Below are 19568 nucleotides of genomic sequence, written 5' to 3' on the forward strand. Positions count from 1 at the left end.
GAACATAAATTGGGAAATTTAGATTATTTGGTCTCATTATGAGCCAATCTTCATTTGGTTTGAAATCTAACTGGCAATTGAATTTCTTAATGAAGTCAATGCCTATTATTCCATCACAAGGTATTGCGAAATGCAATTGTGGAATTATGTATTTACTTATCTGTATCTCTATTGAAATCAGTCCTTTGGACTGTATTATGTCTTGGCCTATGCCTTGAATATTGATCTTTTTATTTTTTTGGATATCATGAAAGATATCAGAATTTTCCTTTAACAGAGATATGTCTGCAGCAGTATCTATTAAAAATACAAGTTTTTTATTTGTCTTCACATTGAAAAAGTTTACAAATATATTCAAACTAAGATTGATGGTATGAACCGCATAATTTTCTACTGCTGAATATCTGAGGGTTGTTGAGAGTTTCCCTGATTGTTCTGGGTTACTCTAACATTGTTTGTATTATTATTATTTTGATTGTTTCGGCCTCGGTTTGAATTGTTGTTTCCATTTCCTCGGCCTCTATGGTAATTGTTGTTTTGATTACCGTAGTTATTATTTCCTCTGTTTTGGTAGTTACCATTGCCTCTACCACGATAGTTACCACGATTGTTACTACCGCGGTAGTTGTTATTCCCTCTTTTAGAGTACATCACTGTATTCACACTACCAGTAAGTCTTGTGCTAGTACGGATGTATGCACTAACGGCAGCATCCATGGTAGTGAAAATACCTGACTCCATAACGGTTTTAACACTTTCGTGACTAGTTTTACTAATCATTGTGTTAATGGCTTCTGTAGGGCTGAGCGTGTCAGCATTTTCAGATGGTATGCCTTGGTCAATATAAGCAGCTTCAAGAAGCTGTCGCAGATTTTCTAGTTCAGTTGTGAACTGAGTGGCCGTTTTGCCTTTCTGCGTTAAAGTGTCCATTTTTGCCTTTATGTTGGCGGGTGTTTCACCGACAACTACGGCTTTTAATTTTGCAAAAATTCCATCTATTGTGGTTTCATTTTTTATTTTGTTGAGGGTTGTGCCCGTTATTTTTGATTTAATCAACTCTATGGCTATTTCCTCATAAGTTCCCTTTGTTAAGTTGACAAGTCTTAATGCCGTTAAGAATTTTTCAAGACGGGTTTTCTTTCCGTCAAATTCTGGGACTGCTTGTGCAATTTCCCTAATATATGCCCTCTGGGCAGCGGCTGTGTCAACCATTATACGGCTATTATCATCACTTTCTTCACTTTCGGATAAAATATCTTTGGAATCCAGTGTGATAACAGCAGGGATTGTTAGATTTGTTAAATCTTCTTCTTCTAATTGAATATCCTCAGTCCGAATCTCAAGGTTTTCACCGAGTTCCAACTTTGCAGCTGTATTCAAAATATAAGGTAGTATTAAATTTAAATTATGCTTGTCTTTAACTGTTTGTATATTATTTCTCAGTCTTATTAACAACCTTGACGTTTCTGACCAATGTTCATTGGTTAATACATCTTTATGTTGATATATCAATAATCGAGCTTCGTTAAAGCTGTCGATCAATGTTATGGAGTGCCTATTAACTGTATCTATATGCGTTTGTCTATTTTGTGTTAGACATTTATACGCTTTTTCAAATGTCGTTTTAATATTTTGGATCCGCTCAAGAAGTTCTGGCCATTCCATAATATCGACAAGCTACTTTGTTTTTTTTTTTTAGATTAATCTGGGATATTCTTACTATTCATTATTATTTATTCTTTTTTCTTTTTTTTTTGTTTAACTGGTATCTTATAGTTATTATATTGTCAATTATGATTAATCATTGTTGTTTGTGCTGTGCAAATTTAAATTTTGTCCAAGTCATTTGCTCGGCTCATGAATCTTTTCTTTAGGCATTTGTTATGCAGTTTATATATTTTATAAAAACATTATAACAACTATGATTATCAGTAATATATTTGTTAATTTTAAATCGGTGTTGTTTGATTCAACTTTATTTATAACGTTAGCAGTGGAATCCACTGACTTAACGTCTAATAGTCCCATTTTGGAGTTCTGTTCAAAATTATGATTCGATTGAATTAGAAAATCTTTGGAAAACTTGCTTATTGCATTACTATTCATAAATGGAACATTTTTCCTGCCTGTGGCTTCAATTTGATTCGATTTGTTTTTTTTTTCTTCTTATTTCTGATTAAACTGACTGAACTGAAAACTTATTATTTTTTTTTTTATTTTTAAAATTTCAAATTTATTTGGAATTTAAGATTTGGATTAATTTGTTTGCTACTGGGTAATTTACCCAGTGCCTGAGACGTGTAAAAAAAAATTTTTCTTTTTTTTTTGACATAGCAACCTGCCTAATTTTTTAGTTTGGCTTTATGGGCCTCACTTCTGATTGGGCAAAAGATTTTCTGCTCAATTTTACATAAATTGTTTCGATAATAATATATATATTTTAAAATTATAGCTGGTGTCCGCTGTTCCTGTTCTTCCGCGTCAGCTGCTCATCACCATTATGGTTGCGCTGACGCTCCCTTCGATGGCGCAAGGGGCGGGGGTGCCTCTCGCGCTTGTTGATTTCTCAGCTGCTGTTGTCCTGGGCCTATGGGCTCAGGCGGAATCGGTGCCGGTCTTCGCACAGGTTATTGCCTTACCAGGCAAGTCGATCTGCAGTGTGGGCTGTCCAGAGGTCCAGGGCAATCTGCTGGGCATTGCTGGACGTACTTAGGCACTTTGCTTTTGGGAGGTGGTGTGGTTATTGCTTTGTTATTAACAATTTGAATATTTTTGATATTCACTGAGTGAGTCTGTGGTGTAGGCTTTTCTTTAATTTGTTTCAGCTGTTGCTGATAAAAGTGAAGCATGGCCTGCAGCCTTGCTGTTGCTTTCCACGGTGTGTTGGCCTTGGGTGAATATAATTGCCACTTAATGTGAGCAATTTCTTTATTCAATTTTTTAACCCGGCCACCGCGACCCATAACACTCACTACACTCTACTCACTCAGCCTTTTTTTTGTGTTAATTTTTATTTCGCCTTTGCTTGTTGTTGATGCCTCCCTCTGCTGGAATCCGTCCTGTCACGGTCGCCATATAATAGTTCCCTGATTAGAAGACGTCAGACTTTCTTGATGGTTCTTTATTCCATGATTCTTGGAGTTAGAGCTGTCCACCGTGAAGCAGTGAGCAGCCGTTTTACATACATGGTTTTTAGGCTTATATACAACAAGAGAGTCAGAGAGAGTCATGCGCGCACATATGTATACACAGCGACGGTCAAGCGTGAGAACGCTGACTTAGCCATTTGGGCGGTCGTTGCTATCAAGTGCGGATCATATTTCGTATGCACTTGAATATGCGCACAGGGCACTTAGCGTTAGGCGCGCTGCGACAAAGTCGCTGCTTATGTTTGCATTATGTTGGCATAACAACAAAGTGTTGCAGCCTTATTCATATGTATGTATATACATATGTACGCATGCTACAATTCGTTTTTGTTATAGAGAATTTTATATATTCATATATATTTTATGTATTCAAATAAAAAAAAAATTGTTATTTTACTGCAAGGTTCACTGCAAATAGCTGTAGACAGCCGGGTGTTGTGTTTCCAATTTGTGATTGCCACCTCGCTATCTCGCACCAAGTATTTTGCAAAAGAGCTTTTGATACAAAAATATATAGAATTATTACTCAATGATGTATCATTGAGTATAATTATGGATGTACTTTCAATTATATCAATAAAATTTCAATTTAAGCAAAACATCATTTTATCATTCAAAAATTAATATCTTTATAAAAGCCAAGTGAAGAATTAATGTTTATATATTCTCATACAAACAAATACTGTTACCATAAATCTGCGCAGTTAATTTAAAAATTATTTTTCGTAAATATTTAATATAATTACGTGTTTTTAATAATTTATAATGCTGCTTATGTCAAATAAATAGATAGTCCAAAAGATGTTGATTGATGAATTAATACAAATTGAGTTGAGTATTTAGCGAAGAACCCTGCCGGTTCCACTCTGAGATCTAAACCGTCTTCAGGATGTAGTTTGTCTTAAGTCGAAGACAAGGATTAAGGCGGGGATTCAAATTCCTATGACTGGCCTTGGGGCTCAGCAATTCAGCAAATGATACTTATATTTCACGTCAATTGCCGGAGCAAGAACTTTATTTGAACATCGAGCACTTCAAATATTCATACAAAACTGAAACTTAAAGAACTAAGACATAGAACTTAAGCTAAGAATGCGCTCGAACGTGATAAGATGCGTTCCTTCTAATGTTACCATAGGCCCCTCGTCGACACTGACCTTGGCGCATTGTTCGTTGATGACGATTATTCCCTCGTCTACTATGGAAATAGGCAGTAGGTGGCTCGGTTGCGTGCGGCAATTGGCTAGGCCTATGGCATTAACTTCTCGGGCGCAACTCTCTTTTGTTGATATTTTGTAAAAGGTGGCGTAGTTGGTAGGTTCTCATTTATTTAGCTACTATTCCATCGTCGCACTCTGCAACTATGTTGTCTTGGATTTGTATGATAGTGTGGTTATGGGATACTGTTAGAATTATTTTTTTCTTACATACTTGCTTAACATTCGATGTGAATCGAATGATTAATATGTGTATTTCATTATCAGATTGCAATATTTTGATGTTAGCTACTTCCATCAAATTAACTTTGGGGACTTCTGTGGGCTGATCAGCGAAACTTGACTTCAAATAGCTTGTACCCAAAATTGTGGGGCTTATAATATTTGATTTTGCAAGCGTAATCGTAAGTATTAAATTTTGAATTTCTGTAATGAGCATCCTAATTCGAGTCATAAGTGTTTCAAATAAATGTGGGGTGTTTAAGACTTCACCCTTTTTTGACTAGATTATTTTATTTACAGTGTCTGTTTCTGTTTCTGCGTATCTGTATTAATGAGCACTTGTCTATTGTTTGAGTCTATTAGCTGAGTTTTTGTCATTTTTATTCTCTCAGCGTCTGGAGTTCCAGCCACAATTTTTATACCCTGAACCCATTAAAAATGGGTACAAGGGTATATTGTATTTGTGCAAAATCCAAATGTATGTAATAGGCAGAAAGAAGCATCTCCGACCCCATAAAGTATATATATTCTTGATCAGCATCAATAGCCGAGTCGATCTAGCCATGTCCGTCTGTCTGTCCGTCCGTCTGTCCGTATGTATGAACGCAAGGATCTCAGAACCTATTCTTCTAGAGACATGAAATTTTAGATGTAGGTGCTCCTAGTGCCTGCACAGATCGAGTTTGTTTCCGATAATCGATAACTTACTTCGTTTCCAAGCATTCGATAAAAATCGATATCAACATCCTGTTTTTTGAGCAAATTGGGTAAATAATAAGAGCTAGAGTCACCAAACATGATATGTTGCTTCTAGAATATTATATATATGTCAAGTATCTTTCACTTTATACCTATCGCCACCTCCCCGCTACCACTACAGAGCTATAAATCATGGTAATAACCCAACTTATATTGCCAACCTATTTAAGCCACAATTTTAATGCAATTGACTTTTAGAGAATACTCAAATATTCTATGGTACAATAAGATATACTGTAGAAAATTTCATTCATTCATCATCGGTTAAGAAAAAACCAAAGTTATGTGTTACAACGCAATTTGATGGGGCACTTAGTGCAAATTGCAATAATTTCTGTATACATATACACACACACATTCATGCGCGTTTGCTTCGAATTCTATCAACAGCATTGCAATTGCAATTGTTTTCTGTGCTGCTATTTTAATTCGCTTTTTACTTCTCAATAATACTTAGTTATTGGTTTGGCTGTTGAGTAGAGTCGTCAGCAAATAATGCGGCCAGTTGCAAGTTCGAACCTTTCCAAGGGAACTCTTTTTATACCCTGAACTCATTAAAAATGGGTATAAGGGTATATTGTATATGTGCAAAAGGCAAATGCATGTAACAGGCAAAAGGAAGCATCTCCGACCCCATAAAGTATATATATTCTTGATCAGTACCAATAGCCGAGCCGATCTAGCTATGTTCGTCTGTCTGTCCGTCCGTCCGTCCGTATGAATGAGCGCAAGGATCTCAGAACCTGTAAGAGCTAGAAAATTAAAATTTTTGATGTAGGTGCTCCTAGTGCCTGCGCAGACCGAATTTGTTTCCGATAATCGATAACTTACTCCGTTTCCAAGCATTCGATAAAAATCGATATTGATTTCCTGTTTTTTGGGAAATTTTGGTAAATAATAAGAGCTAGAGTCACCAAACTTGACATATAGCTTCTAATATAGAATATATATATGCATTTGATATTTGAAGAAGAGGGTTAGGGTATCCCCTAGTCGGGAGCTCCCGACTAGAACCTCTTACTTGTTTTAATCTATCTTTATATCTGCAAACGAGCGCGTTGCGCAAACTGCATTTGGTGTTGGACTGACAGGGTTCAGGGTATTCTCTAGTCGGGTTATAATAGTTCCCTGATTAGAAGACGTCAGACTTTCTTGATGGTTCTTTATTCAATGATTCTTGGAGTTAGAGCTGTCCACCGTGAAGCAGTGAGCAGCCGTTTTACATACATGGTTTTTAGGCTTATATATAACAAGAGAGTCAGAGAGAGTCATGCGCGCACATATGTATACACAGCGACGGTCAAGCGTGAGAACGCTGACTTAGCCATTTGGGCGGTCGTTGTTATCAAGTGCGGATCATATTTCGTATGCACTTGAATATGCGCAGAGGGCACTAGCGTTAGGCGCGCTGCGACAAAGTCGCTGCTTATGTTTGCATTATGTTGGCATAACAACAAAGTGTTGCAGCCTTATTCATATGTATGTATATACATATGTACGCATGCTACATCTCCCTCCTTTTAAAAAATAACGTAATCTATGTAGTTATTTTAAGTATTAATGTTAATTATTTTTGTTTTTGTGTTTTTTTTTTTTGTTTTTGTTTATATTATTTTAATATAAAATTGTTTGTTAATATTTATGTGTAAATGTATATGTTTAAAACTATGTGTATTTAAAAAAATATATGTATGTTTTAATATTTTATTTTAAATGTTGTCTCTTTTCTTTTTTTTTTTTTGTTTCCTTTTCTTAAATTCCATTTTCCTTTTTATTGTTTTGTATTATTTTGTTCGAACAATTTTCTTTGTTTATATTAAAGTTTTCAATTCAATTATTATAAAATTTTAATCTTTCCTTATGTACTTTTTGTTTTTTCTTTTTAGTATCCCTAATTATTATATTATCGTTATCTTCTAACTTTTCTACTGTATAGGGTCCTAAATAAGTTGGATCTAATTTATGTCCTGTTTCATTCTTAAGTAGGACTTTATCTCCTACCGATATATCTATGTTTATAACTTTTTTATCATATAATTCCTTATTATTTCTCTTATTTTCTTCTAACATATTTCTAGCTCTTTTATATGCTATTTCTAATCTATATTTACTTTCCTTTGCATAATCATCTATACTATATAAAGGTTCTATGGTGTCTGTGCTATTAAAATGTTTTAATAAATTGTTTGTTTTACCGAAAACAAGTTCATATGGACAATAGTCATGTGCCATAGATGGGGTTGTGTTGAAACAGTAAACGAAATATTGGATCCATACGTCCCAATCAGTTTTATTAACCGATATGTATGAACGTATGTATTCATTAAAAGTTCTGTGACTTCTTTCGACTGTTCCAACTGTCTGGTGGTGGTATGCAGTTGATGTTATGTTATTTATTTGTAAATACTTGCACAAATCATTTATTATAGAATTTTTGTATTCTGTTCCCATGTCCGTAATGAACGTCTTCATTGGACCGTACTTTAGAATAAAATTCTCAAAAATCGCTTTTGCTACTGTGTTAGCACTTTTGTTTGGAATTGGAATCGCGACTAGATATTTAGTCAGATCACAAATTAAAGTGACTGCGTATTCATTTCCATTTTCAGACTTGGGTAGTGGACCAATGGTGTCTACTACTACCCTGTCGAAACGTGTATTGGTGTATCAGTTATTGTTAAAGGAGTTTTTATTTTTCTTGTCACTTTTGATTTTTGGCATTTTGGACATTTTCGTATGTACTCAGTAATATTTCGAGTCATACCTTTAAAATAATAATGTCTTTTGACCTTGGCCAAGGTTTTTGAGATGCCTGTGTGACCTCCTTGTATTGGATCATCATGGAATGTAGACAATAGAGCTTCTTTTTCTTTTATTGTTTCTATTTGGGTCACCGGGTTGAGTAGCGCTACTCTCAATGAAATTAATATTTTATTGCCCATATTTTTGAAATTATCGATTGAAACGTGTTCAAAGATATTTTCCCACGGTGCCACTTTGAGTTGGCTGATTTTATTTATACCGGCTTGCGTTTCAAGCCTTTGGAAAAATTGACCTAAGTCAAGAGTTCCATTGGTGTATAAATCGCTAACATCATATCTTGCAGTAATTTTCTTACCATGTTTAAAAAAACATAGCATATTTTTTACATGCAAGGTCACTACTTTACGTACTTCGTCATTGTTAATGACTTTATATACGTTGGACGTTGAAGCTTTTTCTATAGATTGCCATGGCAATTCTATTTTTTCTTTTCCTGCGCAGGAATTTTGTCTACTTTGATATCTTGTAGTGACTTTCTTTATTGATCCATTTATTTGTTGTAGCTGTTGAATGGTTATTCTTGATAACGCATCCGCTACAAAATTGTCTTTACCCTTCAGATATTCGACTGTAAAATTATACTCCTCTAGTTCAAGTCTCATACGAGTTAGCTTAGAGCTTGGATTTACCATTGAGAACAAGTATGTTAATGGTCTGTGATCTGTTTTGACATTGAAGTGTCTACCATAAATATATGGTCTGAAGTAAGTTATTGCCCAATGAATTGCTGCCAATTCCTGTTCTGTTGTACTTTTATTACTTTCACCCTTAGTAAACGATCTTGATGCATAAGCAACTGGAAGTTGGAGTCCATTTTTGTTTTGAGTTAAAACTGCTCCACATGCTTGTTTACTTGCATCTGTTATTATGCAAAATTCTTTGCTGAAATCTGGGTATTGTAATAAATTCGGATTTATTAGTGCCGATTTGAGATGTTCGAAAGCATGCTGACAATCAGCTGTCCATTCGAATTCTACATCTTTTTTACATAATCTTGTTATGTGACGAGCATAGTCGGCAAAATTTTTGATAAAACGTCTATAGTAGTTGCAGAATGCAACGAATCGTCTGGCGCTGTCCGCATCATGTGGAACTGGGTAATTTTTAATAGCGTCGTATTTTTTGTCGTCAGGCAAGATTCCTTTATCCGTGCATTTGTGTCCCAAAAATGTGACTTCATGCATGAAAAATGAACATTTTTCAGGATGTAATTTAAGATTGTATTTCCTACATTTCTCGAAAACATCAGTTAAGTTTTTGAGCATATGTGTTTCGGAACAACCAATGACTATTAAATCATCCATATAAAGGAAAGCTTGAGAAGGTTCTAATCCGGAAAATGCTATAGTCATCATTCTCTGGAAGGAATTTGGCGCTACTTTTAAACCGAATGGCAATCGCGTGAAGCGATACGAGCCATTGCTTGTTGAGAAAGACGTTATATCTCTTGAACTTTTTTCGAGTTCAATTTGATGAAATCCTGACATTAAATCAAGGCATGAAAAGTATTTTGCTCTTCCTAGTTGATCCAAAATGTCATCAATTCTAGGCAGCGGGAATTTATCCGACAACAGTTTTTTATTAATTTGACGATAGTCAATTACTAATCGCCATTTTTTCTTGTCAGAACCTGGAAGAGATTTCTTCGGAACTAACAAAAGTGGTCTGTTATAAGGGGATACAGACGGTTCGACTATTTTATTGTCGATTAATTTTTGTACTTGTACCTGTATCTCATTTATTTGACTTTGAGGGTTTCTATATTTTTTATGTAGACTGGTTCATCATCCTTCAATCTTAGCTTTTGTTTGTAGAAGTTATTGGTAGTGATCGATTCGGTTTCGAGTCCGAATACGTCACTAAACTGGGTGCATAAGTTAGTCAATTCGTTTTTGAATTGTGGTGGAAAATTTTTAGCTAATTGAGATAAGACAGTTTTTTCTCTATTTTCGGGATTGTTTTGAACTATATCGTAGTTCGAAAGTGGTTTATATGACAAATTTTTAATATCTACTACTTGATCGGTACTGGTCGTATTCAGTAATCGGACAAATGCATTTTTGGTTGTTGCAACTGTGTTTGCAACATAAATGCCTTCTTTAATTTCCTGGTTTGGAATTAGTACACTATCTTCATCTGATGATAGGTGAATTTTTCTGACTACTTGGGATCTTGCTGGTAGAACAATGGAATTATTACCAGAACTGTATGTTATTGGAACATAAATTGGGAAATTTAGATTATTTGGTCTCATTATGAGCCAATCTTCATTTGGTTTGAAATCTAACTGGCAATTGAATTTCTTAATGAAGTCAATGCCTATTATTCCATCACAAGGTATTGCGAAATGCAAATCTACTAAGTGAAAATCGTGTGGAATTATGTATTTACTTGTCTGTATGTCTATTGAAATCAGTCCTTTGGACTGTATTATGTCTTGGCCTATGCCTTGAATATTGATCTTCTTATTTATTTGGATATCATGAAAGATATCAGAATTTTCCTTTAACAGAGATATGTCTGCACCAGTATCTATTAAAAATACAAGTTTTTTATTTGTCTTCACATTGAAAAAGTTTACAAATATATTCAAACTAAGATTGATGGTATGAACCGCATAATTTTCTACTGCTGAATATCTGAGGGTTGTTGAGAGTTTCTCTGATTGTTCTGGGTTACTCTAACATTGTTTTTATTATTATTATTTTGATTGTTTCGGCCTCGGTTTGAATTGTTGTTTCCATTTCCTCGGCCTCTATGGTAATTGTTGTTTTGATTACCGTAGTTATTATTTCCTCTGTTTTGGTAGTTACCATTGCCTCTACCACGATAGTTACCACGATTGTTATTACCGCGGTAGTTGTTATTCCCTCTTTTAGAGTACATCACTGTATTCACACTACCAGTAAGTCTTGTGCTAGTACGGATGTATGCACTAACGGCAGCATCCATGGTAGTGAAAATACCTGACTCCATAACGGTTTTAACACTTTCGTGACTAGTTTTACTAATCATTGTGTTAATGGCTTCTGTAGTGCTGAGCGTGTCAGCATTTTCAGATGGTATGCCTTGGTCAATATAAGCTTCAAGAAGCTGTCGCAGATTTTCTAGTTCAGTTGTGAACTGAGTGGCTGTTTTGCCTTTCTGCGTTAAAGTGTCCATTTTTGCCTTTATGTTGGCGGGTGTTTCACCGACAACTACGGCTTTTAATTTTGCAATAATTCCATCTATTGTGGTTTCATTTTTTATTTTGTTGAGGGTTGTGCCCGTTATTTTTGATTTAATCAACTCTATGGCTATTTCCTCATAAGTTCCCTTTGTTAAGTTGACAAGTCTTAATGCCGTTAAGAATTTTTCAAGACGGGTTTTCTTTCCGTCAAATTCTGGGACTGCTTGTGCAATTTCCCTAATATATGCCCTCTGGGCAGCGGCTGTGTCAACCATTATACGGCTATTATCATCACTTTCTTCACTTTCGGATAAAATATCTTTGGAATCCAGTGTGATAACAGCAGGGATTGTTAGATTTGTTAAATCTTCTTCTTCTAATTGAATATCCTCAGTCCGAATCTCAAGGTTTTCACCGAGTTCCAACTTTGCAGGTGTATTCAAAATAGAAGGTAGTATTAAATTTAAATTATGCTTGTCTTTAACTGTTTGTATATTATTTCTCAGTCTTATTAACAACCTTGACGTTTCTGACCAATGTTCATTGGTTAATACATCTTTATGTTGATATATCAATAATCGAGCTTCGTTAAAGCTGTCGATCAATGTTATGGAGTACCTATTAACTGTACTATATGCGTTTGTCTATTTTGTGTTAGACATTTATACGCTTTTTCAAATGTCGTTTTAATATTTTGGATCCGCTCAAGAAGTTCTGGCCATTCCATAATATCGACAAGCTACTTTGTTTTTTTTTTTTAGATTATTCTGGGATATTCTTACTATTCATTATTATTTATTTTTTTTTCTTTTTTTTTTTGCTTAACTGGTATCTTATAGTTATTATATTGTCAATTATGATTAATCATTGTTGTTTGTGCTGTGCAAATTTAAATTTTGTCCAAGTCATTTGCTCGGCTCATGAATCTTTTCTTTAGGCATTTGTTATGCAGTTTATATATTTTATAAAAACAATTTGCACACATTATAACAACTATGATTATCAGTAATATATTTGTTAATTTTAAATCGGTGTTGTTTGATTCAACTTTATTTATAACGTTAGCAGTGGAATCCACTGACTTAACGTCTAATAGTCCCATTTTGGAGTTCTGTTCAAAATTATGATTCGATTGAATTAGAAAATCTTTGGAAAACTTGCTTATTGCATTACTATTCATAAATGGAACATTTTTCCTGCCTATGGCTTCAATGTGATTCGAATTGTTTTTTTTTCTTCTGATTTCTGATTAAACTGACTGAACTGAAAACTTATTATTTTTTTTTCATTTTTAAAATTTCAAATTTATTTGAAATTTAAGATTTGGATTAATTTGTTTGCTACTGGGTAATTTACCCAGTGCCTGAGACGTGTAAAAAAAAATTTTCTTTTTTTTTTTTGACATAGCAACCTGCCTAATTTTTTAGTTTGGCTTTATGGGCCTCACTTCTGATTGGGCAAAAGATTTTCTGCTCAATTTTCCATAAATTGTTTCGATAATAATATATATATTTTAAAATTATTGCTGGTGTCCGCTGTTCCTGTTCTTCCGCGTCAGCTGGTCATCACCATTATGGTTGCGCTGACGCTCCCTTCGAAGGCGCAAGGGGCGGGGGTGCCTCTCGCGCTTGTTGATTTCTCAGCTGCTGTTGTCCTGGGCCTATGGGCTCAGGCGGAACCGGTGCCGGTCTTCGCACAGGTTATTGCCTTACCAGGCAAGTCGATCTGCAGTGTGGGCTGTCCAGAGGTCCAGGGCAATCTGCTGGGCATTGCTTGACGTACTTAGGCACTTTGCTTTTGTTGATCTTCTTCAGCTTCGGAATCTCCTTTAATTTGGGTGGTTGTTGGATTAATTGTTGCTTTGCAATATTTTTGATATCAGGGTAGGTGGATGTGTGCGCGGCTGGTGTTTGACTTTTTCGTGTTGAAAGTAAGTTTTTTATGTGTTTAACTTCGGCATGTAACTTAACCGAGTTGTCCCAACTTATGACATTTTTGCTGTTTAACAGCTTTAACAATTCTGCCTTTCTGGCCTTAAGTCTTTTACCACACCGCTTCGCTCTGCACTCATCACACTCTACTCACTGCGTTTTTTTTTTTTATTTTGGCGATCCTGCTAGGAGCTCTCTTTTTCTTCTTCTTTGCATTATGTTGTTCCTGCTGTTGTTGTTGTTACTGCCGTTGCTGCTTTTCCATGTCCAGGTCTGGCTTGACCTTAGTCACGGTCGCCATATAATAGTTCCCTGATTAGAAGACGTCAGACTTTCTTGATGGTTCTTTATTCAATGATTCTTGGAGTTAGAGCTGTCCACCCTGAAGCAGTGAGCAGCCGTTTTACATACATGGTTTTTAGGCTTATATATAACAAGAGAGTCAGAGAGAGTCATGCGCGCACATATGTATACACAGCGACGGTCAAGCGTGAGAACGCTGACTTAGCCATTTGGGCGGTCGTTGTTATCAAGTGCGGATCATATTTCGTATGCACTTGAATATGCGCAGAGGGCACTTAGCGTTAGGCGCGCTGCGACAAAGTCGCTGCTTATGTTTGCATTATGTTGGCATAACAACAAAGTGTTGCAGCCTTATTCATATGTATGTATATACATATGTAAGCATGCTACAGGGTGCTCCCGACTAGAACCACTTACTTGTTATGTGTTATTTTTAGAACTATAACAACAATTTTTTTTTTTGAGCAGTGGTATTTAAACGATCTTTCATCACTCCACAAAACGTTATGCCAAAATGACGGGGGTCTGTCAATGTATTTTTGGCAAATTCAAGACGCTTGATTTTATTTCTTATTGTAATTTTAGGAATAACCCTAGCTACATACGTTCCGTAATCAGCTTCCCTAAGACGCCTTCGAAGTGTCATTTCACTGTTAATATTTTCGTAATTAGCAAGCTCTCTCTACTTTTAAACTTCCGCAGAATGAAACGATCGTTCGGGTCAGTCGTCTGGTTCTTCAGAGCAAAGCGCAAATTACAGCACTAAGCTTTGTCAGAATGCCGTCGACTGTATATTGTTGAGCTTGAGACTATCGGCAGCGCCGATATTCCATTCTGTTTTGGTAGCTTTCTTTATTATCGGCCGCGCCAATATCCTTTTGTCATAGAGTCAGAGTATCGAGGGGTGAAGCTCGGCACACAGCGGCGCCCAATTAATTGAAGAGTGGCAACGCCAGGCTTGCGATCCACTGTGCTGAGGGAGGGTAACGTAATTTAACGAACGTGATAGGGCACCCGATTCGCTCATAGAGAGATTAGGCGGAGAGCGGATCGGATGCCCTTGCTAATGCCCTTGGCCTCCTTCTGGGCCGTTGACCTAAATATGCAGCTGTACATATGGACAGCAACGGTGACCATTTTTGAATGTATGCGTGTGCCGAACTTCGGCGCCTATGATGATGCCCAAAAATACAGCCGGGGAGTTCGATTTTGTGAGCGATCAATGGCGGGTTTGTCATGCGCGAAAGCGAGTTGAAGTTTTTCTATGCCGGCCACAAATCATCGATCTTGTCTTATAGCATTAAAGTTTAAAATAAATCAAGTCAACGCGTGTGCTAAATTACCAAGCGGGATTTATTGAGCGCAAACTTATTACAAAATCTACAGGGAACATACCCGAGACATTGAAATACCCACCCGTTGTGATTAAGCAATTTGGAGAACACATATCGACTGAATCCCACGCCGGAGGACGCCTGCCAGGCCACCCCGGACATTCCCGCGCCGGAGATCCTGAGCGCGGCCAAGCCTCGGCGCAACCATCAAGACGGCGAGACGAACCACTAAAGACGGGGCTCCAACAGTAACGAGGCGGTCACCGGCGAGACCACACCCACTTCATGCGCCTATAAAATTTAAAAGTTAAAAATTTTGAACTTGCGCGAACAATACTCACATAAATTACCTCATTCCATCACCCCTTACCACCCCCAGAGAGCTCTTTAGGTAGGGTAAGGTAGAGTTAAGCGATTGAATATATATCTTCTACCGGTTGCTCGACTGATTATCGTCACATGCCCGGATATAGGTGTTTGCGTAGGTACTTCTTCCTAAGTCGGTGCCACGATTGCTTCATAATTTTTTTTGCGGCGACTGGTAATAACCTCTGGCCGTATTTTCGTCGCCTGTTCAGCTAAATGTTGTGAAACCAATGTACTCTGTAAAAAATAAAAATTCTAGAAATTAATATTAACTATTATAATTATAAGAGGATGCCAAGTATAATACGCACCTGTTTAAGTGAGAGAATGTCCGCTTGCATGATGAAATAATAATAATAGAATAAGAAAAGAAATGACATTAATTGTCAAAAACAATAAGAAAATACAAATAATTGTATGCACCTGATTAAGTGAAGAATAATCAGCTTGCACGAAATCATAATTAAACGACTAAGATATCCTGCAAAGCCAAATTGGAATTATAAATTAATACCCATTGTCAATAATTATAAGATGATGAAAAGTATAATACGCACCTGTGAACTTGAAAAGATATGTCCACTTGTATGAAACCACAAATAGAAGTTTGAAGATATCCTGTAAAAAAAGAAGGAGATACAAGAGAATGAGATTGTTACTAATTATAAGAAACTGCATTTAATTATACGCAGATATTAAAAGAAAACAATGTTCGGCTGAATATCCATTGATTGGGAGAGCGGCATTGACCGCCAACATAAGCTGATGAAGGCCATCTAAATAACTTACACTCGTCTCCTTTATTTTGGCGAACGAGAAGAATGTAGGTGATCGTCTCATGGTAGGGCGGGTCCGCTGGGTCCGGAAGCGGGAACCGATCTGGAGAAGTTAAGTGGATCAATGGTGTTTTTTATACCCTTGCAGAGGGTATTATGATTTTGTCGTCAAATGTATAACGAATAGAAGGTATATATATTCTTGATCAGCATCAACAGCCGAGCCGTCAGAGCCATGTCTGTTTTTTTTTCTATGCGAACTAGTCTCTCAGTTATAAAGCCATCTTAATGAAACTTTGAAGAAGTCCCATTTTCTGATGCACGCAGCACATATGTCAAAACCAGCTGGATGATATAGTGATATCATGTAGCTGCCATAGGAATGATCGGTCGAAAATTAAGTTGTTGTATGAAAAAACATTTTGTTTATCAAGATATCTTGACCAAACTCGGCATTTATTAGTTTTACTGTGCACCTCATATATATGCATAATTCTTTTAAGATCGGATCACTATATCATATAGCTGCCATAGGAACGAGCGGTCGAAAATTAAGTTGTATGAATAACATTTTTGTTTATCAAGACATCTTGACCAAACTCGGCATTAACTATTTTCCCTGTGCTTCTTGGATACGATCAAAGCACTATAAGCATTATGAAAAGATTGGGTCTGCAAGGGTATAAGATCATCGGCATGCCGAAAATAGCCTTTCTTTCTCATTTTTTAATACCCTTGAAGAGGGTATTATAATTTTGTCGTGAAATGTGCAGAAGGAGACATCTCCAACCCCAAAAAGTCTATATATTCGTGATTAGCATCAACAGCTGAGTCGATATAGCCACGTCCGTCTGTCCATCTGACCGTCTGTCTGTTTCTATGCGAAACAGTCCCTCAGTTTTAAATCTATCTTAATGAAACTTTGCAGAAGTCCCTCTTTCTGTTGCACGCAGCACATATGTCAAAACCAGCTGGATCGGACCACTATATCATATAGCTGCCATAGGAACGATAGGTCGAACATTAAGTTGTTGTATGAAAAAATTTTTAGTCGTTCAAGATATTTTGATTAAACACAGCATTTATAGATTTCGCTATGCTGCCTTCATTTTTGCAAAACCCCTTTTACATCGGACTACTATATCATATATCTGCCATAGGAACGATCGGTCGAAAACTAGGTTTTTGATTAAAAACCTATTTGCTTACCACTATATCTAGACCAATCTCGGCATTAACTTTTTTCGCTGCGCTTCTTATATACGGGCAAAGCACTCTGAGCATTATGAGAAGGTTGGGTCTGCAAGGGTATTAGATCTTCGGCGTGTCGACAATAGCCTTTCTTTCTCTTTCGACTTTTAGTTGATTCAAAGCTTAAGCATCTGAATTTTTCGGTATGAGATATATAGGAAATGGAGAATGTTTATTTATTATATGTATATATTTATCACTTATAAATAATATTAAATTTTTTTTAGTATCGTCATAAATATAGCACAAGCGTTCTAGAGACATATATACAAGGAAACAAGGTGCCATTCAGTTTCCTTTTTATGCTCGTTGTTCAATTTGTTACTATCGTAACGGAACGTGCGATATACTTACGAAAAGCGTTGGTTGTCAAAATCGTGTTCCATTTCGTAACGGTTATTGGAATACATATATGGATGTTCTTTTTGGTGCCATATGTTACAGCGCACAGTTTTGGGGCTACTGCACCAACCGTCTTTTATCTTATCAAATGCCTTCATATGTTATTATCAGCCTATCAAATGCGTTGTGGTTACCCAAGGCGCATTTTGGGAAATGTATTTACAAAAAGTTTTTCTATGGTTAACTATGTAGCGTTTAAAGTGTAAGCAAATACGAAATGGATAAGACTTTCATATAATTTTAATTATATTAAAATAATACCGTTTTAGTTACATGGAAATACCATTTCTCTATATTCTTCGAACAATGCTGGACTGGTTATGCATTGATACCACCCTTACAGTTATGGAATGGATTAAGATGGAAGATATTTTCCAATCTGTATTTATTGTGCGTTGCTATAGGCAAATGGATGCAGATTTCCCAGTTTTACGGGGAGAGCCTAAGGCGTTTTATGCTAAATGCCTAATAGGTGGAACTATTATATTAATATTAATAGCACTCATATGGAGCCCGTTATTTCTTTTTGCCCTTGTCGGAACAGTGGGCAAACCGAATGTTCCTCGCAGAGCTGATATAGCTGTTAAAATTGGACATTATGAACCTATTTATGTTTCTCAAAGTTATTCGGGTATACACCAGTTTACTGAAGATAACTATAAAGAGCTGATTAAGAGCTTTAATTTCGATATATTTGCCACTGATCACATTATGATATATGATTCCGTGGATATTACCGCAGTTAAATTTGATGCCAACTCAGTGACATTATGGAATATGTCACCACCTGATAAGAAACGTTTGTTGAGCGACTTAAATACAAGTACATAAAAATGCAAATCCAAAATGTTATTTTCAATAATAAATTTTGCTTACAGGTAAAAAAATGGATATTCGAATAAGATTATCATTTAATTGCGGCGTTATGACTGATACAATACTATATGAAACAACATACTCCCTTACCAAGAATAGGGAATTGACTCGTGAAATGCTCATAAAAACGTTGTCTGACGAAAATACTAATGAAAAAGTCGTTGTACCTGAAATATTACCAAAATTCATTACAGTTCAGAAAATGCAGGTGTATGCAAAATTTATCAAAGATTTCGATGGTGCGTATATATAATTTATATTTAATATTTATATGCTACCTACTAAGCGTTTTTAAACCAAAAACTACAAGCACAGCCGCTGAAAACCGCACTTAAGGCAGCGGCGGTGCCACTTTTATGAGGTGTTACAATTATTTTCAATACAGCCGATTTGGCATACATCAACTTGCCGGATTCATTGGATTCATTGCTTTTAATGTGGACATTCTGCGATTGTGTTGTGATCAAACCTGTACAGGTAACAGCTAAAACACCCATGACTACTACTACTACTACTACGCTACTTTTGCACCGCAAACGTGGATCCAATCGATTAAATTAGTACGTGGACTATGGCCTCAGCTGGTCCAAGTACACTGTTTTCCTCGCTATCCCTCTCACGGTTAGCTTGTATGCAACTCGAAATGGCTTCACGTCGGCATTGCATTCTAAGTGGAGTGACAATTCTGCCCGTTCCTCCCTTTGAAAACCCTAATCTAACGGTTGGTGAGTGCCTCCACCCTTGCGGACTTTGGCCATTGATCACATGCGTAGTTGATACTTTCTGCTATTAGTAAATAATAATTACCTCTGCAGGTAACGACAGCACACTGGTCACACTCGCTCATGCCATTTGGACTAACTGCCTGCTATCACTAACCAAACAACATATAGACTGGAAAACCAGTGGGCGGAGATGGGGCCTCTCGTTTTTTGACTCGCCTTCGATTTTGTTCGTAGTAAGAAATACATATGACTTGTGCGATAGAAC

General features: G+C 36.4%; 1 protein-coding gene across 1 annotated transcript in view; it reads left to right on the forward strand.

Moving 5' to 3' along the window:
• LOC115768651 (piezo-type mechanosensitive ion channel component-like) overlaps positions 1-18964 on the forward strand; it is a gene marked incomplete at its 5' end in the record, with an annotated part of 139268 nt that extends 120304 nt beyond the window's left edge. The window contains 4 exons of the mRNA XM_030713327.1: positions 17528-17904; positions 17972-18525; positions 18581-18817; positions 18894-18964. Coding sequence (XP_030569187.1) covers positions 17528-17904; positions 17972-18525; positions 18581-18817; positions 18894-18913 — 1188 coding nt within the window. The remainder of the gene's footprint in view (positions 1-17527; positions 17905-17971; positions 18526-18580; positions 18818-18893) is intronic.
• Positions 18965-19568: the final 604 nt, after the last annotated feature.

Source organism: Drosophila novamexicana, unplaced genomic scaffold (assembly GCF_003285875.2).
Source record: "Drosophila novamexicana strain 15010-1031.04,08,12 unplaced genomic scaffold, DnovRS2.1 tig00001892-arrow-arrow-pilon, whole genome shotgun sequence".
NCBI lineage: Eukaryota > Metazoa > Arthropoda > Insecta > Diptera > Drosophilidae > Drosophila > Drosophila novamexicana.